At 45.1% G+C, this 27884-nt stretch overlaps 5 protein-coding genes and 1 non-coding gene across 7 annotated transcripts; 2 read left to right on the forward strand and 4 right to left on the reverse strand.

Annotated features, from left to right (window-relative positions):
• Positions 1–42: 42 nt before the first annotated feature.
• On the reverse strand, positions 43–17518 carry LOC144468125 (uncharacterized). Its single transcript, XM_078177333.1, has 6 exons — positions 17505–17518; positions 8362–8546; positions 8162–8284; positions 2660–2886; positions 329–465; positions 43–256 (listed from the first exon to the last, which is right to left on the reverse strand). Exons 2-6 carry the CDS (start codon positions 8534–8536, stop codon positions 43–45), a joined length of 876 nt encoding a protein of 291 aa, XP_078033459.1. The 5' UTR covers positions 8537–8546; positions 17505–17518.
• Trnam-cau (transfer RNA methionine (anticodon CAU)) lies at positions 817–889 on the reverse strand. The gene has a single exon. It is a non-coding gene; the product is annotated as a tRNA-Met (tRNA).
• Positions 11193–14074, reverse strand: LOC144468122 (UBX domain-containing protein 4). Of its 2 annotated transcripts, none has more exons than XM_078177328.1 (7): positions 13856–14074; positions 13546–13680; positions 13004–13470; positions 12702–12935; positions 12306–12614; positions 12008–12234; positions 11193–11930 (listed from the first exon to the last, which is right to left on the reverse strand). In XM_078177328.1, the coding sequence occupies exons 1-7, from the start codon at positions 13935–13937 to the stop codon at positions 11795–11797; spliced, it is 1590 nt and encodes a 529-aa protein (XP_078033454.1). In that variant the 5' UTR covers positions 13938–14074; the 3' UTR covers positions 11193–11794. The 2 variants fall into 2 exon arrangements, with proteins under 2 accessions (XP_078033454.1, XP_078033455.1); XM_078177329.1 differs by having other exon boundaries at positions 12306–12611; positions 13856–14072.
• LOC144468123 (large ribosomal subunit protein uL10m-like) lies at positions 14344–19958 on the forward strand. Its single transcript, XM_078177330.1, has 3 exons — positions 14344–14502; positions 18826–19332; positions 19680–19958. Exons 1-3 carry the CDS (start codon positions 14481–14483, stop codon positions 19904–19906), a joined length of 756 nt encoding a protein of 251 aa, XP_078033456.1. The 5' UTR covers positions 14344–14480; the 3' UTR covers positions 19907–19958.
• Positions 14773–18742, forward strand: LOC144468120 (partitioning defective 3 homolog). The gene has a single exon (XM_078177327.1). It carries the CDS (start codon positions 15318–15320, stop codon positions 18204–18206), a length of 2889 nt encoding a protein of 962 aa, XP_078033453.1. The 5' UTR covers positions 14773–15317; the 3' UTR covers positions 18207–18742.
• LOC144468119 (uncharacterized) lies at positions 19916–27585 on the reverse strand. Its single transcript, XM_078177326.1, has 9 exons — positions 24044–27585; positions 23638–23879; positions 23370–23547; positions 22693–22835; positions 22448–22626; positions 22269–22380; positions 21477–21659; positions 21140–21382; positions 19916–20447 (listed from the first exon to the last, which is right to left on the reverse strand). Exons 1-9 carry the CDS (start codon positions 27012–27014, stop codon positions 20367–20369), a joined length of 4332 nt encoding a protein of 1443 aa, XP_078033452.1. The 5' UTR covers positions 27015–27585; the 3' UTR covers positions 19916–20366.
• Between the last annotated feature and the right edge of the window lie 299 nt (positions 27586–27884).

Raw genomic sequence — 27884 nt, forward strand, 5'->3', positions numbered from 1 at the left:
CTATAATCGACGATGTGCACATTTACCATGATCACTTGTTACTTACGAATCCGGATGCCGGAAGTCTAATCTCTGACTCAAATGGTACGGAGGGTTGTTCGTAGGGATATTCTGAAATATCGAAGACTGTTGTCCCATCGATAAGTTGCTCGGTAGAGGTTGAACTATAGGTAACGCTGGTGGCAAAGGCACAGTCGCCAAGTGTTGAGGAAAAATTGGCGTTCCCGGTTGTGGTTGCCCGGGATAGTTGAAAAACCTATATCATAATTTTCAATGACAATTACAAGTTGTAGGAACATATAGAAAAAGTGAAAGAATGTATAGTCACCATAATCGATCGCCGACGAAAATTGGTCGGGGCGCAGGAATTCCCAAACTGGAGTAATATTGTTGCGCTAGTAATTCCACATCGTTAGTATACTTCCTTTTCCATTTTGTGCGTCTGTTTTGAAACCAAATTTTTATCTGTGAAGAAAATAAATTGCTTAAGAAATGAGGAAACAAAGAAAATTATTATTACAGGGGTTTTAATGTATAAACAATTTAAGTTAGCATCTAGTACATATTTGAATATAAAATGCAAGTAACGATGATAAATAACAGCTACTGATAGTGATACAATATGAGATATTTATACAATGGAAATGACGTACAGAATATTTCCAAGAAATATGATAACAAAGTAAAATATAGTGATTAGCATCGAGTATATTAAATTTAATGGATATGAAGCAGCAAAATTAAACGAGAACGATAAGTGCACAAGATAAAGATCAAATGGAAGATATTTTCAGGTATTTGGACTCCAAAAATATATGCCCCGGGTGAGGATCGAACTCACGACCTTAAGATTATGAGACTTACGCGCTGCCTACTGCGCTACCGAGGCACTTGGAAAGCTCTCTATCGAACTATGTAAACAACCCTTAGCAGGAATTCGTGCTTTCGCGTTAGAAAAGCCGTTTAACAATCGAATTGTCCCCAGACATCTGCATAAAGAAATTTTCTGATGAACCTTAAGCGACTCTGAGTATGTCGTGTGAAGAAAGAAGCGACTAAGTGACGCAGCTTGGGAAAAAAGCATCCCCGAATTTTTCGAAGGGAAGACCGGATCCGTGGGCATTCTAGCGGTAATATATCCTAATTAAAAAATCGACGCCTCTTCGGTCCGACGCCTCGCAGCATCCGTCGTCTGGGACGTTTGGTTCTTGTGGCATGCTGAAACGTACGGACGAATCGGAGGAACACCAAGAAGAAGGGGACTCCCAGAGCTGGCTCGTTAACTACGAGAAATATTGTGACAGTTATGTCTGCGGGACGACACGTCTCCTTCTTCCCTCTGATCCGTCCTCTGATCGTCCTCCCTTTCGCCGTGATCGCGAAGATAATTATCTGCCTCGTTCGCTGTGCAGCACGATATTTCTACGATGCTGGCAATTATTGCGACTCGCAACATTGCTGGCCAGCCAATAGCAAGTCCGCCGAACGAGAAAATATCCGGCCCATTATCATAAATTAATTAGTTTAGAGCGCGACGACTCCAGCTACAAAGTGAACGGGAAAATTATGTAACAAGCCCGATCCACCTGACAAGTTTGTGTAGTTAACGCAGGGATTACTTAAACGTACCCACTGGACCTGCCACGTACTCGAGTCGGTGTAATATTAGCAAGCGGCCAAAGCTGTGACGAACAAAACTGTGGCACAAAACTGGAAACGAAATTCTATTGTACTGTTGTACTCTTCGCGGAAGGATATTTCTGAAGGGGTTGTAATAGGTTTACCTCTGTACACGACTGAAAAGATACTCTTCAACGCCACATAGCCAGATTTACGTTATCTCTTATCCGTAATTGAATATCACAAACCAAAGCGCACCATTCTCGGAAAGAATACTCATTCTGGGACAAGCAATGCTCCTCCCCTATTTGCTAAGCTTCGTTAATAAATCGCAGATGATTTATAGCAAACGTTACAAGTGTCATAAGACAGTCCGTTCTTCTAGAAATCTTTGATACACGTTCTATAGTCTTCCTAAAAGGCTTCGGATTCGAATTTGGCATCGGTTTCGCAAAAACGATCGGGTTTCTAAGCAGAGCTTAAAACATTCGCGAGAGATCAATTAAACATTTCCACGAAAGGAAGACGCGACGGTTTCGCTCTGCGCTGGCCAGTGCGCGAGAAGAAAGGGCGTACAAGTGCTAATTGGTCCTAAAGGTCGATCTTCCCCCATGGCGCCATGACCCGGCGCGGCGCCAGCACACATGGTGTCCTTCGAACTCATAACTCAGGGGGTCGGTTGATTCAACGGAACTAGTCGGGGGGGGGGGGACCGGGGAACCTAAACTATTTCAGGTGGCCTGCGGAAGTCGCAGCGGACATTATCGCGATTTATTGTAAGCAGTGCGTCTTGTTCGAGGCGACTTCCGCGGAACGTGTTTCCTTTCAATCTTCGGTAGAGTCTCCGGCTAGAGCTGCTCCATCTATTAAGACGTGCAGGATGTCGAGTGAATCATGGCACGTTTGATTAACTTGTATCACACGACACCGTGCGCGACAAGGGCTATTTTTCTCTTTGGAACTGACAGCGCGCTCGTCGGCTTTCAACGGCGCGTTTATACACGATGAATAACGATCGCGGTTATTATGCAATAGATACCTGAGTTTCGGTGAGCTTCAGGGTCTTGCTCAGCTGCAGTCTCTTCGCCACGCTCAGGTATTTGTTCCTCTCGAATTCCGCCTCCAACGACTTAATCTGCGCGGCCGTGAACGCCGTGCGAGGCCTCTTCTTTCTCTCGTCATCGCTAATCGCGCCGCCACTTTTTTCTTGACTATCCCTATCCGCACCTGTCGTCGAGTTGGCACCGCTACTGCTGGTGCACGCTTCTGCAAAAAGATTAGGCCGGTGATGATGCGGTGAATAATTACGAGCCTCCTCCGTCGCGTCATCACACCATCGAAGAGTTCTCGGTAATAAAAAGACAACACTTTACTTTAGAAATCCATCAAGGCTTCATGGTAAAATTAATAGCAGACAATAACGACGACGATTATGGCACATACAAGTTCTTTCGATCACTGGTCTGCTCAGAATGCCCAGATATTTCCGTTTTGCTTTTCTACCCTTACCGATCTTCTGTCTCTTTCTTACATTAATTTAGCATTTTCTCTTTCCCGCTTGCACACACTCTGTCTTACTCTATTTCACTCGCTGTTTTACTCTTATTCTCTCTCTTTCTCTTCTTCTTACTCACTCATACTCTATCTTCCGGCTACGGAGGATTTCGAGGAAACGAAACAATAAATTCGGGTCACTCGAAGTTTCCCAAACACACTGCAGACACGCGTCCTATTTATTCAGTGTTTTACGACGCTCGCTGTCGACCATTTTGCCTTTTATACCCCGAAAATCTATGTAGTATGATTCCCCACTTGTATAATAACTGTGTAACAAATAGCACGCGTACGTAATCATTTCCCATGCAATATCAAGTTGGGCATACATATTTTGCCCGTTCTGTGAACGTTTAGTTACCGGAGTAGACGTAGGCATGCAATAAATATAGATTTACTGTGCCTTCTGAAAAATAAATACGAACGAATAAAAGAAGTATGTTTTATTTTCAGTGTAAAGGTTTGTTAGCAAGGATACTAATTGATCGTAAAATAGCATGTTAGGGGCAGCATTTGCATTTTAATAAGACTGCATCACTTTGTCAACATTTGGTTCACAACGTAATTAAACGAATCCCGGCAGCACGTGTCGTCGAAATGGATTGAATCGGTAATTGCCGTGACCTTAACATCGCAATCGGCGCAATGGCAACCCACGCGCTGACAAAAGGCCGCCATTAATCGCGCCGCGTCATTTTATACACCCCGACGGGCCTGTTTCCGTTTTAATTGCTTTGAAACGAGATCGAGCGGGGCGCCCGCGACATCAGCGACTCCTTTAGAGCCACGGCGAGGCCCAATTACCCCCACGAAATTTTCCTCCTCATCAATCTCGGGACTTTTTGCCCGTCGAAGTTGTTTATATTTATATTTATCCCGGGGTGTACAAGCCGGTCGTACAAGACGTCGCGCCTCGCCCATGAGGAATGTCTTCGGGGTCTCTTTTAGTCGACTGGTAACAGGGCCGCGCTCTAAGCAGCGGGGATCATCTTCTAATTATCTGCCCATTCGTCATCCGACGAAAAACCGTGGCACCACGCCGCCCCGTCGTTGGATATATGTCTGCTACTTCGGGGACCAAAAAAAGGGAAGATACTTGCGACACAGCGATGCCATCCGCGTCGTAAACCTCGCGTTCGACGCCCCGTTTTAATACGCCACGGCGATTCAACGTTTTGAAGAATGGGACGAATATATCCGCGCACTTTCAACGCTGATAACCCTTCTTCGACGCGGCTAATTCGAGTTGCATTCGAACGAAAGTAAACGGAATATGCGCGGTATCTAGAAGTTTGCCGTAGAGTGTGTACATTTTTTAATCAAGTCTGCATGGACGCTGCTTTAGAATTGTCAATTCTCTAAATTGCTTAACACGTTAGACGACGGCTTGACCCACCGGTGGGTCATATGTGTCAGACTCGTGGGCTGCGTACATTTGTTTATTTTGCTTGCATTTCACAAAATAGATACTACAAAATAAGTTTATGTTATTTTATCTGAACATTATAAACAGATATTCAATTGTAAAAACATAGAAATTCAATATTATAAACTTAACATAATTATTTAATTTTTGTAAATTTCGGGCGCCGACTCACAGAGAAAATTGTGAATATCGGCGCTGGCGTTAACGTGTTAGTATTACACACTTTGGTGTACAAGAAGTGCACGAATGGATATAACTAAAAAATGTTGTCTCCCCACTATACATACATTGACTACAGCAAACAATATGTCGATGTACTGTAAAAACGATTCTGTTAGTGTACCTACTTTTTAAGTCGTGAAATGCTTTTCTAATAAAATAGTAAGTCGAACCTGTTCACCGGAACGATTCCGATCGAACCCGAGAGCGCCGATTATTTTAGCACTGATAGTTGCCTAAAGCTTCCTTGTTCCCGGGTAGAATGGATCGTGCGGAGCGACCCTCGCAGTTGGAAGTGCAATAAATATCCCGATAAAAGTATTTGCGGCGCGGTTACAGGGGCCGCGGAGTGTCGTTTACCGGCTACTAATTGTCAGATGGCGACGTAATTGTCGCGTTTCTCGCGCGTTTTTCGTGACTTCCCTTCGGCCCGTGCTACCGAGTCGTCGGCTAAAACCGTACCGCCTCTAATTCACTCGGCGTGCAGGCTTCTCGCGTCCGTGGAAAGTCAGGATAGATTCCAACCGAGAAGCCTAAATATCAGTACAGCCGGATAATAATATCAAATTGTTCTACAAATTGCTAGTGTTCGCGTCGCGGCCGTAGTAAACCGTTCACGGGGTGTTAAATCACGGCGGAAAAATCGCGCTAGCCGCGTTCCCATCGGGACACGTTGGAATTCGAAATGGGTTTTCCGTATAGGGGTTACTAAAGCGTCGAACGCAGGCGAAAGGATCCACGCATTCTTAGCCGGAAGCGGACGGAAGAGGAAAATATTTTCGGGCGACCGTTCTTCTCGCGCGGCCCATTTGTCGTCGACTTTCTGACTCGGTTGCATTGACGAACGAGCTCCGCGAAGAAGGAAGAAAGGGTTAGAGAGGAGAGAAGACGAGCCGCAAAAAGAGGATCCGGAGGCGCGCGAACGCGTCGGGGATGGGGCACCGTGAGCGACGCCGAAATAGAATACCACGCCCTCTAGTTTACCTAATTGCCGCGAGCCGCGGTGAACTTGTCTCCTAATTATTCGGTGATGAATGGCGCGAGCACGAGTAGAAATGCGCGATAAAGCGTGGCTAATTTTCATTCGTTCGCCGTTGCACGGGCTCTCGCGCGCGCTGGCCGGCCAAGCGGCGGGATAATTAATTCGTGCGCGAGCCGCCTCGATTGGTCAAACGGTGCCCGAGGTGAGATAAATAGCCCGGCCTTTTGTTATCGTGCTCGAGAAGAGACTTCAACGGAATACCTAAAACCAGCAACCGGTCCCGATAGAGAGCGGACCGACGGGATTTCGACGTGGTATGGATCCAACGCGTGGATCCATGTTGGAATTTGTATCGGACGCGATCAACGCTATCATACGCGGAACATACGGGCCATTAGATACGAGAAAGACGAACCTGTTCGAAAGGGGAGCAGCTTTCGGACGATTTTACTCGTCCGCGAGGCTGCTCTCGCAAAGATTTACGCTCCGCGTTGACGGCTTTGTAGTTGGACGCGACGTCCCACATATCTCAGCCACGGCCCGGGCACGCAGCGCAAACGAGAATTGTCTTTTCCTTAGATCTCGGATTTATCGCGTCGACCATTATGCTGTGTAAATCACGCGTGCCCGCGGGTCCTCGGTAGAAATTAGTCGTCGGGAAACTTAAATCCTTCCGGTGAAAAGGGATTAAGTTGCCCGTGGTCGTCAATAATAACTCATCAGTAGCGAGCTGCTTTAGCTTCTCTCGTTTACGCGAATCAGAAACTTTGCTACACTTTGTTGCTAATTCAAGCTCTGCGCGTCGTGTCTTATCATTTATTATGCCCGCTAACAATTTAGTAGTATTTTGGCCTCTGATGATTCGGTGATCCTAGCGGAATTTCCTCTACTTCATTATCCTTGAATACACGCGATCGCTGTGATTCTTGACAGACGAATAATATTAGAATATTCTGTAGATAAAAATTCGCGAAGAAAATAGGAAAGTATCTCAGGCGTTTCTGTATTTCATTAATAAACCACGGATTTTGTCTATTCATGACAAAAATGAATGGTTCGAAGACGAAGCTATAGACATTGGAGATACCTAAAGATTTTGTTACATAGTTCAGAACTTGTTGCAACTATTAAACTAACTTAGAACATTTTTATTTTGTATGAAAATCCACAGTCTGTTGATCAATATCCTCTGAACACAATGATTTTGTAGCCACGGACGCTGTACCTAAAAGTATCTTGACAAACTTTTGTATAACGTTTCACGAGATTACAATCTAACATTTTGTCATCCAAAGAATCAAGATAATAAATATTAGAATACTATTTATTTATCGTTGGATAAAAGATGTTGGTAGACTAGTTGGAATGGCTTTGTAGGTTCAGCCGGGGAATGAAGATCGGCGATCAAAGAGCAGGATCGACTGCAGGAAAGTGCAAGATGCGACCGAACGGGCGCAGTCGACCGCGTCTTTTTTCATTCTGTGCTAGGTGTCGGGAAGGCACATTTTGCTGCATTTCCATGGCAGAATTAGCAGGAGACAGATAAATAGTGGACGAGAAGCAGGAACACTGAGTGGGCGTGGACCCTGCAGGAAGTAATGGATCAAACTCACGGGCAACGGTCCTCCGCGCAAACTTACGAATTCGTTACCACACGAGGGAGCCGGCTGGATTCTGTAACAATTACTCCCTTTCAGGCCGGTAACAATATCCGAATTAAGTGGAAACAATTACTCTTTATTACGTTGTGTGTAATAACCATGGTAACCGCGGGCTCAAAGCAATCCTTGTCGACGCATTCATCTCGAGATATGCATCGTTTCCGGTTCTCCGATACATTTAAATCGTGCATTTAAATAACGATAAATAATCGCTGGTCTTGATTCTTCGATCATTTAGAACGCGATGAAAGAGTTGATCGGAGCGTTGAAACGCCGAACACACGATGATGAATGGAGATGTTTTCAACGATTATGTGAACGATCTTTGAACATGTAAATATTTTAAATACTCTTCGACGCATCTGTGGCATGTTTTTAATGAAATCATATGAGTGTTTGCTCCATCGGGAACAGAAAAGTTTTCCGCGCGTATGCGATCGAGTTTCCAGGCCGTGCGCCTTTGTTAGCTAAATCATTTGCGAAGACAAACACAGGTGCTGAACACTTGTATAATTCAAGTCCTGACAATCGGAGGCTTGCAAAATACTGTTTGTCATCGCAGTCAGGAACACTGTTGCTTCAATACGTTAAAATGTTCAGGGACAAAGAGTAACATTCTGCGAAAGCTTCTCGTCTATTATAATCGATGTCTGCATCGTTTTCCACGCGAATCCGTTGCAAAATTGCATCTACACTTACCGTAGCACATTTCCGGTTCGGGCGATGTGGAGCAGACCATATCGGAATCGTCGAAGTCGATATCCTCGACCATAATCATGGACGAATCCGGCGCCACGAGCTTCCGTCCATCAGAATCGTTGGCTACTTGAAACAATCAGCGTATCTTTCAATTGATTTGTTTATCGGCAATTGAAATAGCTTGTTTGGAACCTACTTACACTCGTGACTGTGCAGATACACCTTGGTTTGCATCGGCACACGCCTCTCTTCTTCCGTTCTCTTCTTGGCCGGCGCTAAAAGGCTTTCGATACTGAACGAGCACACTTTCGGATTCTCCATCAAGTCCGTCGTTTCCTTCGCCGTTTCCAAAGTTTTCACACGTTCCTCCGACATCCTAAATTCTCTTTTATCGTTCAACATTCACCAACTTTCGGATACTTTAAAATTACTCGTAGCAATTATTCGAACCGTTTCAACAACTCTGGCATGATAGTTCTTTCGTTTCTTTACGCATCGCACAGCTCGCGCACTATGGCCATCACCGCGGACCCACAAACACTTAATCAGCGAGTTTCCTTTTACGAGAAATCAGCGGCACTTTCGAGCGCCGTCATTGGGAACCTAATGATCTTCATCGGGGTCGATACGATGCATCGATAAGCCACCCTGCGGTCCGTTCACGGGATTAGAGATGAAAGCAGCGACTGTTTGTCGGGGTTGCTTGCGATGTCCAACAATATTTTTTTTGGCAGCCAAGTCAAATTCTTCGTTCTTCGAGGCGGTGTCGAAAAGCCACGTGCTCACGACGTCATCCGCGACCGGGCCAATCGGTGGCCGCACGGGGCGGATCTTGGCAAGCACGTGCGTTTCTGGAAGGAGCCCCTAATGATCTCGTACAGCGCGACGGTAGCAGTCACTAAACGGTGGTAATGAGGTGTCCATAAATTTCTGTCACCGCCATGAAACGCTATTTAATAATTGAACGGGGAACCTCGGATAAGGGTCTATGTTACATTTCCGTCGAAATTATCGGTTATCGGTGCTGTTCAGTTCTAACAGTCTTGGTAAATCACTGCAGTATAATGCAAATAATCAGTAATCGATCGTAAATAGAAAAGGTGGAAGCGCTTTAACTATTTGGGACTTATAAGGGCAAGGATCTATCAACGTTGATGCAGAATCTATTGATGTTACGTGAGCTCCACAGTTGACACTCGTTGAAACAATTATTATATTATATTATAAAAGACACAATACATTACAGAACTTCAATCAACCAATCCCACATAAAAATATGTATAAAATACATATTCGTTTATGGAGGACTTTATAACTGTCCTCAACGAAGGCTTTATTTTGTTGCTGTTCTCAATTATTTCGTCACATCGTAACGAATATTTAAATAAACTATATTGCTGCAGTACCCGTTTGTTTCTGTTGATCTATTCCATGGGATAAGGATCTACGATACCACCACGGACGCCTTCTGAATCGTGGGCGCAGGATATCGGCGAATATTTCGGATACTCGTCCAGAACAAGACGAGCATGAAGAAAAACTGAATAGCCCGGATGTATTATTAGATCTTAGCCAACGGTTCGCGTCGGTTGGATTCCTATGGATTCATATAAAACGGTGACGCGCGACAAGTTTGTCAGATCGAGCGGGGTCGGCGCGCAATCAGCCGTAACTTTAATGAGATTATTAGGCGCACAATCGCCTGTATTAACGCGACGATGATAGGGATGACAGAGTGATACAAGGAACTGTTGACAGATGTGGAACTTGGCTGCGATTATACGAACCGGCGGGATACACTGCAGAAATTTGTATGAAACAAGGCGGCGGGGCCAAGTCGCGATTCTTCCGTATAAATCAGGCCCGAATTCGTTCGCCGTTGTGACAATTCTTCGTCGGACAAGATCTAATTAAAATTGATTTGTGGCGCGTCCGGGCTTGATGTATGGGAAAACTCGCTGTTTTATAACCGAACTGTAAATATCAGCTGTCGAAGGAACGTTGTGAAACGGCCGGCGTTCGATCCTGCAGTTTTCGGTGCAACGTCATCCGGGGAAACAGCGTCGAGTTGTCGAAAGGACCGGGTAGGTGTGTCCCTGGGATCACGTTACCCAGACGACACTCCTATCGCAGGTTCTGCGATATGTTATGTTGCCAGAAAGCCGAGACCCTTGGTGGAACATGTCAGCCAAAATGTTTGTCAATTTCACGCTTAATTGGTGGACCGATCGACAGGTCTCGCCCGGTAGCGAGACCCTTTAAATTATCGGTTCCTCTGGACGTGTTAAACCGCAAAACAGGCCGATTCAGACGCATTACCCCTGGACTGCCCCTGCCAGTGGTTTCCCCTCGCCTTGAACATATTTTTGGAGTCGCGTTTCGTCAGACCAAAAATCTTGATTCTGTGTTCGCGCCGTTGTCATAATCCGTCCCGTGTTATCTTACTCCGGCAGTGCGGACGTCCGTCCATTAGCTAGGAATTTAAGAGTCTACGTATAATTTAATAGGAATTAATTACATATTTATATTATTTTTACAATGGAGATGGTTTTAGTGAAAAAAGATTTTTTAAATATTCATCTTCGTAATCCTGTACTCATCAAGTTTTATTGTGTGAATTTCGACTTGTATTAAAAAGCGATAGGATTTTTGATGGGTATACTTACATAATATTAGCTTTGAATTCTAAAAATGGCTGTTCAGAAGTGTCTTCATCTTTCACACAAATATCCAAAATTTTCCAAAGTGTTTAATAATATTATAGTTGTTTTACTTTCGTCGTTATAGCACATATTTTTATGCCTCGAATTTAGATCAATTTAATTGTTCGACGAGATAGAGAATTATATTAAGTTTGTTATTTCTCGACAAAAATACTTACAAAATCTTGAAGACAAAAAAGTATGTTTTGAAGCATTTAAAGTAATTTGAATTTTGATGAATTATTGAACAATTCGATATTAAAGATGTCGGCGGAGCTGGAGGATGTCGGCGTTAAAAGGGTGGTGAGGAAACGACAATTCGGACAAAGTTCATTTATATATATTTATTTATATATTAACAGAATAAAGGCCCTCTAATTAGTGCATCTTGCCTTCGATCATACAATAAACCATAATATAGGTACTATGCTTAACGCGTATCCGTGTTACCATCCGAGAACGCATTTTTGCGTTGTTAGTTAGAATAGATTAATAACATAATTTGTTTGAAGATAATTGTGAGAGATAAATTAAGAATCTTTGAGACACTTTCACACTCGTACTATCGTTATAGGGGTACATATGCGTAAATCTCGTGAAGCGATGCACCAGTCATAACACAGGTGGACAACTGTGTTTGGTCCTTCTATCACTTGCAATTACAATAATAAATTAATAGAGCTTTAACGAAGGGTGAAGCACCAAATATTTCTCGAGAAAATATTTCACGTGAATCGAGAACAAGTTTCATTGCTCTGTGTTACCGCGATCGTAGCCGTGAAGATATTAAATTTATGGTGCAAAGAATTGGCGGGTCGGGGAGAAAGTGTAAAAGATTAACAAAATATATTTTTAATTAAACCTGTTGGACATTCTAGTTAATGAACCAACCGAACCCACTGGAACTTGAAAGGCTCGATGATAGGAGAAACTACATTTGTTGCGTCGAGTTACCGTTCCATGTGTTATTTTCATCATTATCATCCCCACCTGAATGAAGTCTATGTATATTCCCCTCCGTTTTGATGGTTGTCCCCCCTTGATCACCCAAATATCTTCTGACCAAACTAAATACCACAAATAACATTGTAATGAGCCGTCGGTTCGACTGATAAAGAAACGCCTTCGTAAATGTGAGACCTACCCGGACGAGTTGGCAACATTTGGAAGGTTCGGGATAAAAGTGCCGTCAGAACTTTCCGCTGTGTCGTTGTTCTCGGGGCTGCTTGGTCTCTGTCTCCTTACATTACCACCCCAGAAATATCCCATCAGATAATTGTAAACATGCATGATAGGTGCGAAAACGGTCCACATAATTCGTGAAAAGAAGCCAACGTCTTGTGCCGATGTTACACTTGTCGTCGCACCGGACTGAAAGCATAAATTTGAATGAATAGACTATCGAGGAAGACACCACAAAGATTAGTGTTTTGCACAATTACATTTTTCAATGGTAAGATTAAAACAACGGCTGTGGGAACCAGTTGCAATTCCAGAAGGGTCTTATCGTCTTCCTCAGCCGTTAATTCTCTTCTGGGGAACGAGATAGACATCGCAAATTGATGGAAAGGCAAATCAATGTTCTGGACAACATAGTTACGCAAATCACGTAATGTATCCGACGATTCGAACTGTCCCATGTGAGGATTACCGGATGGCAGTCTGAACTGAATTCTTGTCACGGTTGCATTGCTTGCAGCAGACGCAACTAGTTTCGACATCTCCTGGTCCGGTTGCTTTTGCATCTGCTGCTATATTGAACAACCATGTATTTTGTCCAAAGGCGGAAATGTGATTTAAAGATTACAGAAAAAGGAAAAGAGACTAGAGTCACCAACCTGCGTATCTCGTTCTTTCTGTTTCCGTTCTAATTTGTCCTGAGCGATTTGTTGTCGAACTTTCTCCCGAGCGGCCGCGTCTTGTGCTTTCTCTCGCAACCTTTCCTCACGGGCTTGTCTCATTTCGAAATTCTTGCGACGCTCTAATTCTCGCAGCTTTTCCATCTTCTCTTCGTCCTGAACTAAATTTTTGGGCTTTGTATCTATAACCGGTGGTGCCTTCTTCATGTTTTCCTAAAACCAAGCAATACTTCAGCGTGTTAAAATTACGTGATCTTGAGAACGCGGCGATGTAAATATACCTCAGCTGGTAACGTTTTGGTGCTTGCTTCCTGTGGCTCACTGCTTTCTGATGGAACATTGCTAGGTTTGTCAACAGAAGATGATTCCATCTTTGCATTTTCTGTTGTTATATTACTACTCTCATTTTCTACTTTTGTTGCTTTTGTCTCTTCAGCAACTTTTGTTTCTACTGTTTCCTGTTTCAAGGACACATCCGTATTGGAATTTATTGTGCTATCACATTCTACATTTGTAGTAGGTTTAGAACTTGTACTAGGAGTATTAACAGTAATGCCACTAGCAGTGGCCTTTTTCTCAGCGTCTATCAAACTAGAGGACAAATTAGAAGTTTTATTTTTTCCTGCTTTAGTTAGGACTGTTTCAATCTTTGTTTGTAAGTCATTGGCTGTTGTTGTGCCAGCAACAATCTCCAGTGGTGTGCCATTTGTTCCAATAAAGAATACAGATGGTACGGGCACCAATTTATCTTAAGAAGCACATTCAGGAAAATCATTCAAGGCCAAGTTAATAATTCGGTAGATAAACTACAAAAAAAGGATACAAATCTGGGCAAAAAGTCTGCAGTTTTCAGTTCCACTCTCCAAACGAATTGCTACAAAGTCATCCTGTTCCAATTTGGAAGAAACCTCTGTGGCATTGATTGCTGAAGCAACTTCCACTGATGTGTCATCCTTGCCTGAAACACAAATATGTTGCACTAAGGCTTGCAAGAAGAAAGTATATCTGAATTTGACGCAATATTAAACGCGATTGCATAAATATCGTCTCAGTCGACGTCAAAAGTTGGCTTTTATTAGAAAAATATACCACCAGGCTGTATAACAGCCTAACCTAACAATATAAATACACACCTTCCACAAAAACGACGAAAATCGCTTTCTTAGATTTCGATGATGCCACAGCCTCGTTAATACTACCTTCGAACCACTTCATATTTTTTCCCAAAAGGCCCTGTAATATTTATGTTTTTTCTAATATCAGTAGATAATGACGTAATGAAAAAGCAGTTTAATCACTAGAAATTTTTTGTGGAACTTGACGTTTCAAAATCTGTTCAAGGTTTGGATAGGTATCATTTGGACTGTATCAGTGGAACGGCTCATGAAGCATATTGGGACTATTTATTTACGTCTCCAGTTAGTTCAGTGTAGGAAAAAGTGTGACCAGTGATAGTTATCATCTATAGTTATTCCTAAAAATATAAATTTAATTAATACAAGTTGCAGATCAGAATTATGCGTATATATTGCACATTTCCTGTGTACCAATAGCGATAGGTTTCGTTGTTAAATCGATGAAAATTTACCTCGTTGTAAGCATGCCTTTATGTCTCAAGGATAAACAAGAACCATCAGAAACGAACCATTTTAGTGAGGTTATTGTGTAAATAAGGACTGTGAGTTGGGAGTCGAGTACTGGGTGAATTTCAGTGTGAATTAATTGCTGCCCGTTGCTGGAAGTTAGCGAGACTAAAAAATGGCACAATTAATACAAAAGAGTAAGTATTATTTATATAATTCATCACTTATTATAGTGAAATTGTATTCATGAGATCAGAGCGGTTCATGAAGCTATTCGGTTGGTCACACTGTTTGCATCGCCATGTTCCTCGTTTTCCGTTGGACTGACCAACGGGATCGAACCATTTTAGTGAGGTTAGTATACAAATAAGTTCTGTGAGAAGTGAGCCGAGGATTAGTGAAGTACTGTGTGAATTGATTGTTGTCATTCATTGAAGGATATTGTTGTTAAATGATGGCACAGTTTATGGAAAAAAGTGAGTGTTATCTATTTAATTCCTCATTCATTGAATTGTTTAGTATGAGGGGAATGGTGTTTCTGTTGGTCACACTGTTTCTCCCATTATGTTCCTTATTTCGTTTATCCTGTCTCACGGAATAGTGGAACTAAATGTGGTAATGGCGAGTGCGTCTGTTCCGCATATTTGATGTTGTGATAAAGTTGGGCGTACGCGTCCGCCTTATCAGTTGTGACAAAGTATATTGCTTCGAGTATGTTCACTTGATTTTCTTGTGTGCGCTTAGTTTCTAAGCGAGAATAGTCGACGCTAACGAGATTAGAGTGTTCAGTGCATTATGTCGGTGATTCATTATCGGAATATGGAAGAACGGGACTGATAATAGAAGATAATCATATTATACGAGAAAAATATCTCGGGCTCGTACACCTTGCAATATCTGCGTTCTATTTTACAGTAAACCGTCGCCAACAGTGGAAACATTACAGAACGTATGGTATTGATCGATACGAGTAGGTGCATGGATAACGCGATAATATGAAATTGGAGCGAGCATGAAGGTAACTGTGTGCTTCGACAACGTTAGAGTGGTGGTTCCGTGCGGGGATGGAACCCTACTGGTCAAAGATTTGATGCACGAGGCTATCCTGAGGTACAAAAAGGCTACAGGTAAAAATGATAATGGACTAACAATCAACAGCCTGTCCTCGCTGACCGGAGGTGGCCTGCTGGATCCAGATGATAGGTTATGCGATGTGGCTGACGACAGAGAGCAGATTGTTGCTCATTTTGTGAGTACAGACACAACGCATGCTGGTGGTGATGGGGCCAGTTCTGTCGGTACCAATAGCCCTGACTTCTTTCACTCGGATGGCAAAGAGTTATCTTATGCGATAGATACACATTCCTCTATACCTAGCAGTAGTATTAAAAGAGAAAGCACTAAAAGATTCTCTATGCATGCACTGTCCACTAGAGAACCATGTTTAGCCACATATTCTGCTCAATCCCTTCCCAGAGAATCTCGTCGCAGAGAACCCCTGGGACAAGATGCCAAAGCGTTGTTTGACTATGCGAATGCGAATATAGATCTTGCAGATCAGGGTGAGATCCGAGAGATCGTGATAAAGAACGAGGCAGGTCCATTGGGACTTCACGTGGTGCCATGTTACGACCTTCTGGGCAACGACCAAGGGCTCAGGGTAGAAGGTATCGAGCCCAATGGTAGAATTGCCAGAGATGGACAGATCGATTTGCATGATAAGATCATCAAGATAAATGGTCATAATTTATTGCACATACCGTTTTCCAAAGTGCAAGAGATTTTTCGAACATGCATGACCGAGCCCTGTCTCAAGATTTCCGTGGTGAAGCACAAACAGCCACGTAGTCACAGCGACAAATCGTTGCACAAGAATCATGGCAACACCAGTGGAGGGTCGGAGAAAGCAGAAACGGACGATAACGTGAAAAAAATCCAGTGCAGCAATTACAATTTGTTACAAACGGCGAACACGCGGAAAATCGGTCGCATGATCGAAATAGAGTTAACAAAAGGCAGCAACGGTCTTGGGTTCAGCGTGACGACGCGCGACAACCCTGCGGGAGGACATTGCCCTATATACATTAAAAATATTTTACCAAAAGGTGCTGCGGTCGAAGACGGTAGATTAAGGCCGGGCGACAGGCTGCTAGAAGTAAACAATAAAGAAATGACAGGTAAAAGTCAGGCCGAGGTGGTCTCGCTCCTCAGAAGCATTACACCGGGAGGTAAGGTGAGAATGGTGGTCTCTCGTCAGGAAGAAATTTCCTCCAGTGCTCCAGACACTCATTCGAACGCGACATCCACCAATCAAACGACCGAGACCACGGACAATTCGAAATATTGGAACACGCTGAACATTTCGCCGATAAAGAAAAACACCGAGGTGCACGAGAAGGTCAGCAGCCGTAGCTATGAGAAATGCGCCTTTAAACCCGTGAAATCCTCGGAGGATATCGTTCTGTCGCCCCGAAAAAATCGTATGATTCTTACCTTGGACATACCAGTGCACGATTCAGAGAAGGCTGGCTTAGGCGTGAGCGTGAAAGGGAAGACGACGAACACGGATGAGAACACCAACATGGATTTAGGTATTTTCATAAAGAGTGTAATCCATGGGGGCGCAGCTTCCCGAGATGGTCGATTAAGGACCAACGACCAGTTGCTCAACGTAAATGGGGTTTCTCTGTTAGGGTTATCGAATTCCGACGCGATGGAGACCCTCAGGAGGGCGATGCTCAATACGAATAGTTCGGTAACGGGAGTAATTACGCTGACCATTGCCAGGAGGATATCCTCCTACGATGCTAACGAGAAAAACCTTCCGGAAAACCTGTCTTATCATTGTAAATTAGAATCTGCGAACAGCGTATACATATCGGACAACACGAAGGCGACCGATGGCAGGGTGAAGGAGAAGAACAACCTGAACTCGCAGGCGGATATCCTAGACAATGGGGGGTTGTTGTCCTGCGTGACGGCGTCCCCGTGGAACCCGGTCATAGATAGATTAACAGAACAGTATAATAAAAATAGTCTGAGGAACGAGAGCTACTGCATCGCGACCAACAAAACGTGGATAGAGCCGATCAGCAACGTGAAGAAGATCACGATAGGAGGGCGCGAGGACCGCGCGGAACCAGTATTGTTGGAGGACTCCAACGACGCCCAGTGCAATGACCCGAAGAGGACCGCGGACGACAAGGACAGCCAGTACTCCGGGGACCCGACATATGACAGTCAGTTGTCGCTGGAGGAGTGTAGCTCGTCCTCTAACAAGTTCTCCAGGGACGCCTTAGGCAGGCAGAGTATGTCGGAGAAACGGCACGCCGCCCTGGACGCGAAGAACACGGACACGTACAAGAGGAACAAGAAGCTGCGCGAAGGTCGGGACAACAAGAGCCAGGATCAGACGAGTCAAAAGTCGGCAAACCAGTCGGCCGAGTCCGAGGACCAGACGAGGCGACCCGGTAAGGACAGTTTCGAGAAAAGTAAAAGCAAGAGCAGCAACGAGAGCGGTACCAGCGATAGCAATTTAAAACGCTACGAAAAGTCCGTGGACCCGGCCCAGTCCGAGTACGTCTACACCATTCCCGGGTGCAACAACAAGTTCACCTCGCCGAGGAAGCATTGGCTGGTCGACGACGTGCAGGGAGAGATCACCGGTAGCAATAACTATAAGGACGATCGCGAGGGTTTCCCCAATAGTCGGGGGGACGTGAAACAGGCTTCTCTCAATTCAGCTTTAGATGATCGATACAAGCGCTCTAGAAAAAAAGGTGGCATCCGGTCGATGCTCCGGTTAGGAAAGAATAGGAAATCGCTCAATTTCGGTGACAGTATAGACGCCCGGCACGAATCCAGTAATTATTGCAGCGGAACAATCAATTATATTGCATAATAATTAAAGAAAATGAGAGAGAAAATGGGTATTTATAACGTAGACGCGGAACACCCACGGTTATACATATAAAACGTAATTGTACATCTAGAAACACGTATCATACACGCAATTACACGGCGTACAAACGCGTACACACACACACACACACACGTACAAAGAGAAACACATGTTCCCAGTACACATCGCACGCTGCGTCCATATAGTATATATACAAACACACAAACGCGTAAGCATGTATGATTTGTTCCAAAGTGCCTTATATCGTTGAAGAAAAAAAAGTAACTGACCCTGTATATATATATACAATGTTTTTTGTACTCGCCCAGAATTCGTACCGATCATGTATCTATTTCTAAAATAAATCAAAAACATGCACTCATGAACTACAGTGTGTAAGTTGAATGAAACCGGAATCATCTCGATAAAAGGTATCTATGCCGCCCCCTTAGTCGCCTCGTTCGACATATGTAATTCGACCTTGCGATTAAAACGAGCGCCATCGGATGCAAACAGTGTGGAAACTAGCCGGAAAATATATTACAGTAGGTATCTTCGTTAGCCGAACGACGGATGGCCGTGGCTAGGCAATAAATCTAATCAGTCTCCGCTGTTTCAGCATTTCAGTTAGCACCGAACCAGCTGCTGTACCAGCAGAAACGTTTCCGAGGGAAAATAAACCTGAAGAAGCCGAAAATATATTTCAAGAACAAGGTGTTGAACCTACTGCTCCAACCATTTTTTGCGGACCCCAAGGCGAACGCAGCCGTCAAGGATCTATGCGCCGCTGCTATTACTCCGAAAACATATAAACTTCACCCCTATGAGAAAATCCTGGCCAAGGAGGCCCGCAATTGGTTCGAGAAATCGAAAATGGTCGCCTTCCTCCATACGAACAGCATTACCAATATCGACCGGTTTGAAGTGTTGGTCGAATTGCGAAAACATAACATGTATTACAAAACTTACTACCCTAGACTCATTCGAGCGGCCATGGAGAACTCGAGTTGCATGGAAAAGATGGATCCGGTAATGAGTAAGCAGACTGCTTTTATATTCAGCCCCGATATAAACGTGACTGCTTTGGAGAAGATACTGAAGAAATGCCCGCAAATGTATTCATTAGGTGAGTGGTTATAAAAATTATGTTGTGATATGCTGGAGAAAGGCATTCGTTTCTTTGGTCGATGCGTGAAAATTTTCAAGTGAAATAATCTTCTCTAAATGGATTGGTAATTTGGCGTTTCATAATGTTACTTCGCTCTTTGTTTCTTTGGTCGAAATCGTAGGATGGAACAATCATTCGAGATTTTCCTTTGGTCGTGGCCATCGTTTCGATTTTCAGCATTTGCGACGTTTTTAAAGTCGAAAGACAGTATAATGCTAACTGTTGTAAGATCTCTGTAAGCTTCGTGTATTAGGTATCTGCCATTTTATTTGGCGAACAGGTGCAAAACTAATTGATTGTTACAGGGGGAATATTGGAGGGCGAAGTGATGAACCGCGACGACTTTCTGAAATACGGGCAAATGGACATTGAAACCGCGCAGTTGGGTCTGGTTCAAGTGTTACAGAATGCGGGCGGCGTTAACCTAAATCGGCAGCTCACGCATCATCAGACGACGCTGGTGTCACGACTGAAACAGATCGGTACAGACGGGTCAGATCCGAAAAAGAGCGAGGAATCGGTGCCTGCGTAATCGCAGAACTATCTGTATCAATAATTTATTATACATTTGTCATTCACACGAAGCTTTGAGTAAAGTACAATGATTCATTTACCCTCCGAGTCCTTAGAATAGATCGGTCGAGTAACGAATTCGTTAGAATTAATCGAGGTATCCGCATCGGTAATTTTCGAAATGTTGCGCTTACGTTAAGATTCTTTCACGAAGGACGGTTCCGCGATAAGGTTGAGCAAGCGGCTTGTAACGTATACGTGTAACTTATCGGTATCAGTATTTTTTATCGGTTATCGAACCCGTCATTAAACAGCCGTCAAAGGTATCGGCACGCTTTGATCGACGATTTCATTCGTATACGCGAGCGCTTCGTTGGGAAAGCATACAACAAATTTGCTGTCGTTTGTAGACGTTTCTTCGATCGCGTACATTGTTATTGTGCGTCGCCGCGGTAACTGTATCTTTTGATGGTTCCCCCTCAGTGACAGTAATTGCAACGAGGATGACACTTGACTCCATTTTCTCCGCATTTGCAGCCTCCGGATGTGTCCCCTTTTCCCTGCGAATGCAAGGAAAGCAATCAATAAAGAAATGTAACAATCAACCGTCGGCGAACTTTCTTCATTTTTTAAGAACCGTGCAAACTAGTCGATTCGAATTGTCTTCTGTTAGGATTTCTCAGCTAACTAGTACCAAAAATTTGATGAAAGGGACTCGAAGAAGATATTGTTCTTTACAGTCACTTTGACTACGTTTGAGTTATCTGTGTAACACTTCATTGATTGTAAAGCTATTAGAATTCTTCATGATTCCATTAGATTAGATCATGCGAGAAATAATCTTAAAGAAATTGTCACTTTACAGTTTACGTTGTTGAGGATGACTTGTTGCTTCACGAAGTAAATTAAGATTTATATGTGAAGTACAGATTTTTAGAAACAAGTTTTTAAGCAAAGTTATAGATTTGTAGAAACAAGTATTCTAGCATAATATCTAGATTTTTACAAACAAGTTTTCAAGTATAAAGTACAAATTTTTAGAAATATAGAATATTCATCAGTAAAATCTCTTTCTTGAAAGTTTGATTGTGTGTCATTACTTAGACTTGATTAAAAAAAGTCCAATTACGACTTTAAACTGATTCAGAAAAGTTCTCCTTTGTATACAAATCTACTTATAATCATTGCAATATAGAGACACAGAAGACCGAAAAATTTGCACGATTCGTTATCGTATCAACAAATGAATTACTCCTGGTCCCCAACGAGGTCCCCTCGTGACCCAGCAAATCTCGGTTTTGCACATTGAGCATCGTAACCAATCGCATCCCCATTTCTTCATCAGGACAACCGCACACGTTGGACAAGCAAGTGCCTCCCCTCTGTCCACCATTTCCTCGAGCATAGCAGCGGTCCTCCTCGATTCTTGATCGGTTTCTTTCGACAGTCTTAGTTGCAGCTGGTACTGTTTGCAATTCTTTCCAGCGTGTATTACCTACGAGGCGAGCATTAATTAACGATTTCCATCGGCGCAGATAAGAATCCGTAGTATCGCTAGCGAAACGGATCTTCGCGTTTTCGTTCCTGACCTGACAGGTGAGACAATTGTTTGCGCCACACACGGGACAAAGGAAGTTATTCACGTCGTCGTCGTAGATGCACCAACCGGGACAATCCGGTGTTTTACAGTGGAACGCGTTGTTCCCAGCATTGTTCTCTGCTTGGGTAATCGACTTCGCCAGATGCTGTTGGTAAACCTCTTGTTCAACAAGCTAAACAAACGTGTGAATTTTGAATCAGATGCTGACGATATTGTTCGATATTGTATTCTGTACGAATCACTGGTAAATAATTGTTGGAGATGGAATTATAATTATTCGATTGTGGATATTTAAAACAAATCTTGTTCAAGAGTTTGGTGCTAAATTTGAATTCATTTCATCCCTTAATGGTTTATGCAATATAAAGATTGTCTGCGTTAAGTAAACATGTACTTTTTCGCTTAATAATTTTTACAAGTTAATAGTAGGATTATTATACAATATAATGTATATACAATCGAATAATTATTATTACTTCTAATATTTCCTTTGTTTTTTGAATCGTTCATTCATTTCATTCAGAATATTCTGAATTCTTCTAATATTTTTAGCTTAGTAACTTGTTCATTAATTATTATTATAAACGTTTGAAAATCTGCAATCTATGACCAGAACTACCATCGTACACTGAATATAATTTCTCAAAATTTTAAATTGTAAAAACGATAAGACAAGTAAGTTGAAACTATAGTCGCCTTCAAAGACATCTTTTAAAAAGAAAAAGAGTTTGCAATACTCTTATTACACTATATCTAGCAATTATTTTAATACTGAACTCACAGCTTTGATTTCGCGTTCTTGAAGAGTCGACTCGCAAGTATATTCCGAATCTCTGTAAGGACATTTCACCTCTGCTTCTTCGCAGTATCTAATTGTATTGATAATACAAGACCTAGAAAAATAACGTACATGCTATTAACTGCTTCCTATCGCAGCAGAAAATTTTGTAATCTTCATACCTGCAAAACATATGTAAGCAATCTCTTAATATCACGCCCTCGCGTGGACCGTATGTAACGAAGCATACGGGACATTCGATTGGCTCGGAATTCGGTATAATGTCGCAATTCTCTAACGACATCAATTCTTCGTATCTGTCCATCTTCACTTCTTCCGGTGTAGCCTCTTCCACTGTCTCCTGTTTGCAATAATATTCCATATTCAAATATACGCTTCACAAAAAGAGATTATTCAGCAGTACTACCTGAGGTTCCTCGACTACTTCGTTATCTTCCTTCACAGGTTCCAGCACTTTTGTAGACGCAGTTTCTTCATCGTTTCTCACATTTTCCACCCTCTCTGCGTCTTCGGGTTTGACTACAGGCGCCACGTTCTCGGGTTTCAATTCTGCAATATCAGAACAATGTTTAGTTAGTTTAATTGATAGTGTCTACACGTAGCACGACTACTATTTCTGATCATTTCAAAGTAGAAATTCGATTCTTTGATGACAGAAATTCTGACTGCATTGAACATAAATAGAGAACCTAGATCTGTTTAAAAAGCAAAATGAATTGCAATGTTTGATACCTAATCCTTTAAGGACGAATGCCGACATACTGATTACACCTTATTCTAGAAATTGTATATTGTAATTTTGTGATGTCTATTACGAAAGATCAGGATATATTATTTATTTCTTCTATTATTTAAGTCTTAGATGCGTAATGTAGTTCTCCGATAAAAGTAATATTTTGGATAGTTAAAAGGAACCTCCCCCGCAAAGAGTTAAATTAAAAACTTGATGATAAAAGAACAGAATTTAATTCCAACTTAAAAGAACGCTTTTAACAGACATACTGAATAGTTCATTGCCATAAATCTTCATCAGAACCATTTTCTGCCGAAACATGGCGAAGAGTTAATAGGGAAGTGGTTTACCTGGCGCCACTAGATACAAGAAAACAGGTGACCCTTCGACGGCCTGCAGCTCATTAAGAGTGGCGGCGTCACGGTCGGCCAGGTTCTTGCCGATGATCCATCGCTGTACGTTCGTGGGAATCTCGAATTCGGTGTGCACCTTCTCCTTGAGCTCGGCAACCGTCATCCGACTGGGTAGCTGTTATCATATCTCGGCTCAGCAAAGCATCTAATATCGTCTTATGGATGGCAAGCGGGTGCCTTGATTTGAGTAGCTACCACTATTTACCTGGAGGGGTATTGGTCCCTGGTGAGCGAGCTTGTCCTCGATGTACATATTGACTTTAATCAACTGATCTTCGAGTGGGGCCGATCGTTGCCGGATCACGGAACAGTGAATCCTCAGTCTAGCCAGTTCCTCCGCGAGACGGGCCGCTCGTTGGAGATGCCCGGACGCGATCGCCGCCGTCAGCTTCTTGAGCAGTCGGTTGATGGCGACCGTGTTCATGTTTTTCACCGCTGAATTGTCCTCTGTAATAAACGGCCGAGCATGAGCACACAAGGAAAAACGAGAGATCGAGGGAGAGAGAGAGAGAGAGAGAAAGAGAGACGAGGAGGAGAGAAAGGGAGAGTAATAAATTTAGTCGGGTGATTCAGGGCGTACAGTCAGACCATTCCCTAATTACTATCTCTACCTTCTTCGCTAACCGCGGGTTTGTCCTCGTTCGCGGTTAATTTTCTTCCAGCGAGCGGAGACACGATTGGCGTTCCGCCGACATTATCGGCCTTTCTCACTTCATTGATCCTCGGGGAACCGGTGAGCTGCCTCGGGGACGCCGGGACGTGAGCATTCGCGTAAATCGACTGCTCGATCACGTTCGCGTAAGTGTTCTCGTTGCTCGTGGTCCTGGTCGTCTTGGTGGCCTCGATCTCAGCGAAATCACGGGGCCGTATCAGCTGGAAGGTGTTCTTCGTCAACCCGGAACCGCCCAGGTTCCTGCCAGACGTTTTATAAACGACGTTTTCCTGTTTCCAGCCGGAAGTAGACGGCTGGTCCGCGGACGTAGACGGCTGGCTCAGCCGACGCACGTTGCCGCTGGTCTGGACCGAGCACGAGACCTTTTGCTTCTCCATATCGTAGTCGTTTTGCACCGCGATGTTCTCGACCTTCGTCACCGCGGATACGAAGTAGGTGGTCTTGTCCGGCGCTTCTCTTTCTCTAGCCACTCTGCCTTCTTCGTTTCTCGCGGATCGCGGCTTCGGTCGCTTCGGTAACGAATGTTTCATTTCCTTCAGCATCTCCTTCAGGTCCGTCGTAATTGGATTCTCTATGGTGTTCAGTATCGGAGACTTCTCCGATTTTCCCTTTGGATCGATCTCGAACGATTTCTCTTTTTCTACCTGCACCGTCGTCTTCGCTTTCGCATCCTTCTCTGCTTCGACCAGAATGTCAAGCACTTTGCTCACCTTGCTGGATATCCCAGCCTCCTCCACGCGATCTCTGTTTCGCTGATTAGCCACCGATCTACGGTCCATGAACTTCAATTCTTTTATTCGCAGCTGCTTGTCGATCTCGTCAAATATGTCGGAGAACTCCTTTTGCACGCCGTCGAACTGACGCTTTTCCATCCTCCTCGGCTCCTCGAAGATGCTGGTCGCGTTCACCTTTGCCCGGTCCCGAGAAAACATCCCCCCGGCCCCGCTCTCCTCGGCCGGCTTTGTCTCCCTCGTTTCGCCGGCGACTTCCTGCCTTGATCGAATTTTTCCCTCCATTACAGCCGCTGCGCCGTCCTTCTGAGGAATCGCCGGCTCGTTCATTCGATTTGCGGCGAGTTGGCTCTGCAGGAACGATATTCTGCTGGAGGTCTCCGTGGCCAGTCTATCGTTCTGTTCTTTAGCAATCTTGCTTGCGTGCTTCGCGTCCTCGGGCTTGCTTTTCCCGGCCTTTGGCTGCTGCGGGAAATACCTGGAGATGTCCTTGTCGAACTGGCTGCCTTGGCCTAGACCAGGAGTGGCGGAAAACCTGGGATGCTCCCTCCAGTCGGCGATTGTATCTTCACTGCGTTTCACATTCCTCACTACTTCTCTCTCCCTTGCTCCCTGGTCTCTGCCACCCTTGGCAAAGAAGTTCGCGTTCACGGTCACCTTGGTGATGTTGCTGATAGCGTTGAACTTGGAGATCAGCGCCCTTGTGCCGCGCCTCGGCGACGAGTTCTCCATCGCAGAGGTGACGATATCTTGGACGATTTCTTCATTGACGTCCCTCTTCTCGAAAGCGTCCGCAATTCTCGACGATTTCAACAACATCGAGGCTCTAGCTCTGGCTTGTTCCTCTTGCACGATCGCCGCTGCTTCTTTGTCCAGCTCGCTGATGTTCGTCAGGATCGACAGCCCCGACTTCCGCTTAGCGTCCCTCTTCCGATCGTCCGACTGTCCCCGATGAAAAAAGCTGAGTCTGGACAAAGAAGCATCCACGGAGTAGCTCGCCGAGGATCCCATGCTCGACGCGGCGGAGTCCTCCTTTATTTCGATCGTAGAGGCTGCCGGCCCCCGGAGAACGTCGCCCCTGCGGGACGGCCCGGAATCTCGGGAATGCTCGAACACGCTCCGTTTGTACCAAGGTCGCGGCATCGCTGCGCTCAGAGTGCCGAAGGCAGGGACGACGAGCGGAGTGTCTTGAGGAATAGCTGTGTCTTGCGTGGCCGCGTCTTTCTTCTCTTTCGGGCTGTGGCCGACGTCTTTCTTCGACAATAGCACGCCTCCCTGGAGGACCAGCGTGTCGTTACTGATGGCTTGCCCGTCCTCGGCGTCCCCTCGCGTCTCTACGTCCATGCCGCCATCGGTGACCTGGGACTCCCTCTTCCCTCCGACCGAAACGCAGTCCAAGGTCCTCTCCGGCGGTTTCGGGGCTCTTCTCTTTCTCCTGTTGCTGTTCTTAGGCGTCTCCCTTACATCCGCCTCTGTCTTCACCGCCGGAGGGTTCGGCGCCCGCCTCTTGCCCTTCACGTGCACCCTCCTGCGCGTGGAGCTGGCGCTGGAGCTGGCTCTTCTGTCGTCTAGCCTCCTCAAGGACCCAAGTAACTTCTCAGGGAACGGCAAGTTCCCGCAGGAAGTGAACGTCGCAGAAGGTTGTAGAGAGTACCTGGCAGTGATGTCTCTTCTATGGGAATGCGCGCTGGTCGGCAGGGTGTTGGCGACGTCCGCCGCGTCGTTCTCTTTGTTGCCGACGGTGACCTTCGACGCGCCTGCTGCGAACGGTCCGACTTCCGCAGCCTGGCCCAGGATGTCTAGCGACAAGCCATTGCATCTGCCCAGGGTCCCCGTGTGGAAGGCGAAGCTGCGCACGGTAGTGGTGCTGTAGAACGTGTCTACGCTCTCCGCGCTCGACGAGGCGCTCTGTTGTTGCCTGCCATTGTCATTGTCTCGGCACTTGTCGATCGTCTTCCGTCGCTTCTCCACAGTGCCCTCCCGGTTGCCGGTCCGCTTGAACCACTTGAACAAGGAGAACCTCGCGGCGCCGCGTTCCTCGTGAACCGGCCGCAATTCCTGCTCGACTACGGTCGCTTCCGGCGCGACAACGTCCGCGGCTCTTCCGTCCCGGTCGCTGATCCGTACGCCATTGGGGAATGTGTTCGCCTCGATGCTGCATGCGGCTCGCTGTACCATTCTTACTCACCGCATATCCCTCTCGCGGCTCCGCCCCACCTCTCATCCGCGGCTCTGCATAGTTCTTTATTTAGATTCGGTCGAACGTGGCTTTTAACTTCCTTCCAGCTACTCGCCTCTGTAGGTGAACAAGATCTCGTGGAACCTTCGAGGAACCGCCGTGTTCACGCGCCCGGCATCCGGATCGCTCGCACCTAGGTTCACACGGCTTCCTCGGGGGACACCCTCTCTATGCTCGCCTCTTCGCTTCAATCTTGCTACCGTCTCTCTCTCTCTCTCTCTTCGAATCTTGCCGTCTCGCTTCCGATTTTGCCGCTGTCTCTCTTCGAATCTTGCTGTCTCGCTCCGTCTCGCTCCATCCACCTGTCTCGCCACGGTTCTAGTTTCGCGACGACCCGCCGCCTCCGCTTCACCTGCCCACGCCTCTCTCCCAGCTACCTGGCCGAACTCTTCCGCAGCATCCTCTTCGGACAGAGGCACCCCGGCACACCAGAGGCTCCGTTGTCCCCGCGAGCAGAATGTATCGCGGAAACGTAAATCGACTGACGAATTTCGCTGCGAAACGAACCGCGGGGACGCACCGACGAAACCCACGACAAAGATACTCGCCGGCGCACTATTATTAGACAGGCCTTCTCCTGCCGTCGGTTATTTTCAAGTCCACTCTCGCTGTCTGCGCCGCGCTGTCCGAAATCAAAACAGAGGAGCTGGGATACGCGCGCGACTTTCGATCGTGGGACACTCGGAATCGTTCGAGATTATTGGAAGGGTTATCGTCAGACGGAATATTGATAGTGGGTGGCTTCTGGGTACCAGACGATGTGCTTTGATCATGCAGGGATGAGAGACGATATAGGGGTGTTAGTGAAA

Source organism: Augochlora pura, chromosome 3 (genome assembly GCF_028453695.1).
Source record: "Augochlora pura isolate Apur16 chromosome 3, APUR_v2.2.1, whole genome shotgun sequence".
In the NCBI taxonomy this organism is placed as follows: domain Eukaryota; kingdom Metazoa; phylum Arthropoda; class Insecta; order Hymenoptera; family Halictidae; genus Augochlora; species Augochlora pura.

Coding starts and splice junctions, on each gene's coding strand:
- LOC144468119 (XM_078177326.1), bottom strand. CDS start 27,014: ATGGTACAGCGAGCCGCATGCAGCATCGAGGCGAACACATTCCCCAAT. Junction 21,383..21,476: donor ACAATTGTCTCACCTGTCAG/GTCAGGAACGAA, acceptor CTCGCCTCGTAG/GTAATACACGCTGGAAAGAA. Junction 20,448..21,139: donor GACCTCGTTGGGGACCAGGA/GTAATTCATTTG, acceptor TTGCATTCGCAG/GGAAAAGGGGACACATCCGG.
- LOC144468122 (XM_078177328.1), bottom strand. CDS start 13,937: ATGAAGTGGTTCGAAGGTAGTATTAACGAGGCTGTGGCATCATCGAAA. Junction 13,471..13,545: donor CAGACTTTTTGCCCAGATTT/GTATCCTTTTTT, acceptor GTGCTTCTTAAG/ATAAATTGGTGCCCGTACCA. Junction 12,615..12,701: donor AGAAAGAACGAGATACGCAG/GTTGGTGACTCT, acceptor TGTTCAATATAG/CAGCAGATGCAAAAGCAACC.
- LOC144468120 (XM_078177327.1), top strand. CDS start 15,318: ATGAAGGTAACTGTGTGCTTCGACAACGTTAGAGTGGTGGTTCCGTGC.
- LOC144468123 (XM_078177330.1), top strand. CDS start 14,481: ATGGCACAATTAATACAAAAGA. Junction 14,503..18,825: donor GGCACAATTAATACAAAAGA/GTAAGTATTATT, acceptor CCGCTGTTTCAG/CATTTCAGTTAGCACCGAAC. Junction 19,333..19,679: donor CCCGCAAATGTATTCATTAG/GTGAGTGGTTAT, acceptor TGATTGTTACAG/GGGGAATATTGGAGGGCGAA.
- LOC144468125 (XM_078177333.1), bottom strand. CDS start 8,536: ATGTCGGAGGAACGTGTGAAAACTTTGGAAACGGCGAAGGAAACGACG. Junction 8,285..8,361: donor GTATCTGCACAGTCACGAGT/GTAAGTAGGTTC, acceptor TGTTTCAAGTAG/CCAACGATTCTGATGGACGG. Junction 2,887..8,161: donor CGAACCGGAAATGTGCTACG/GTAAGTGTAGAT, acceptor ATCTTTTTGCAG/AAGCGTGCACCAGCAGTAGC.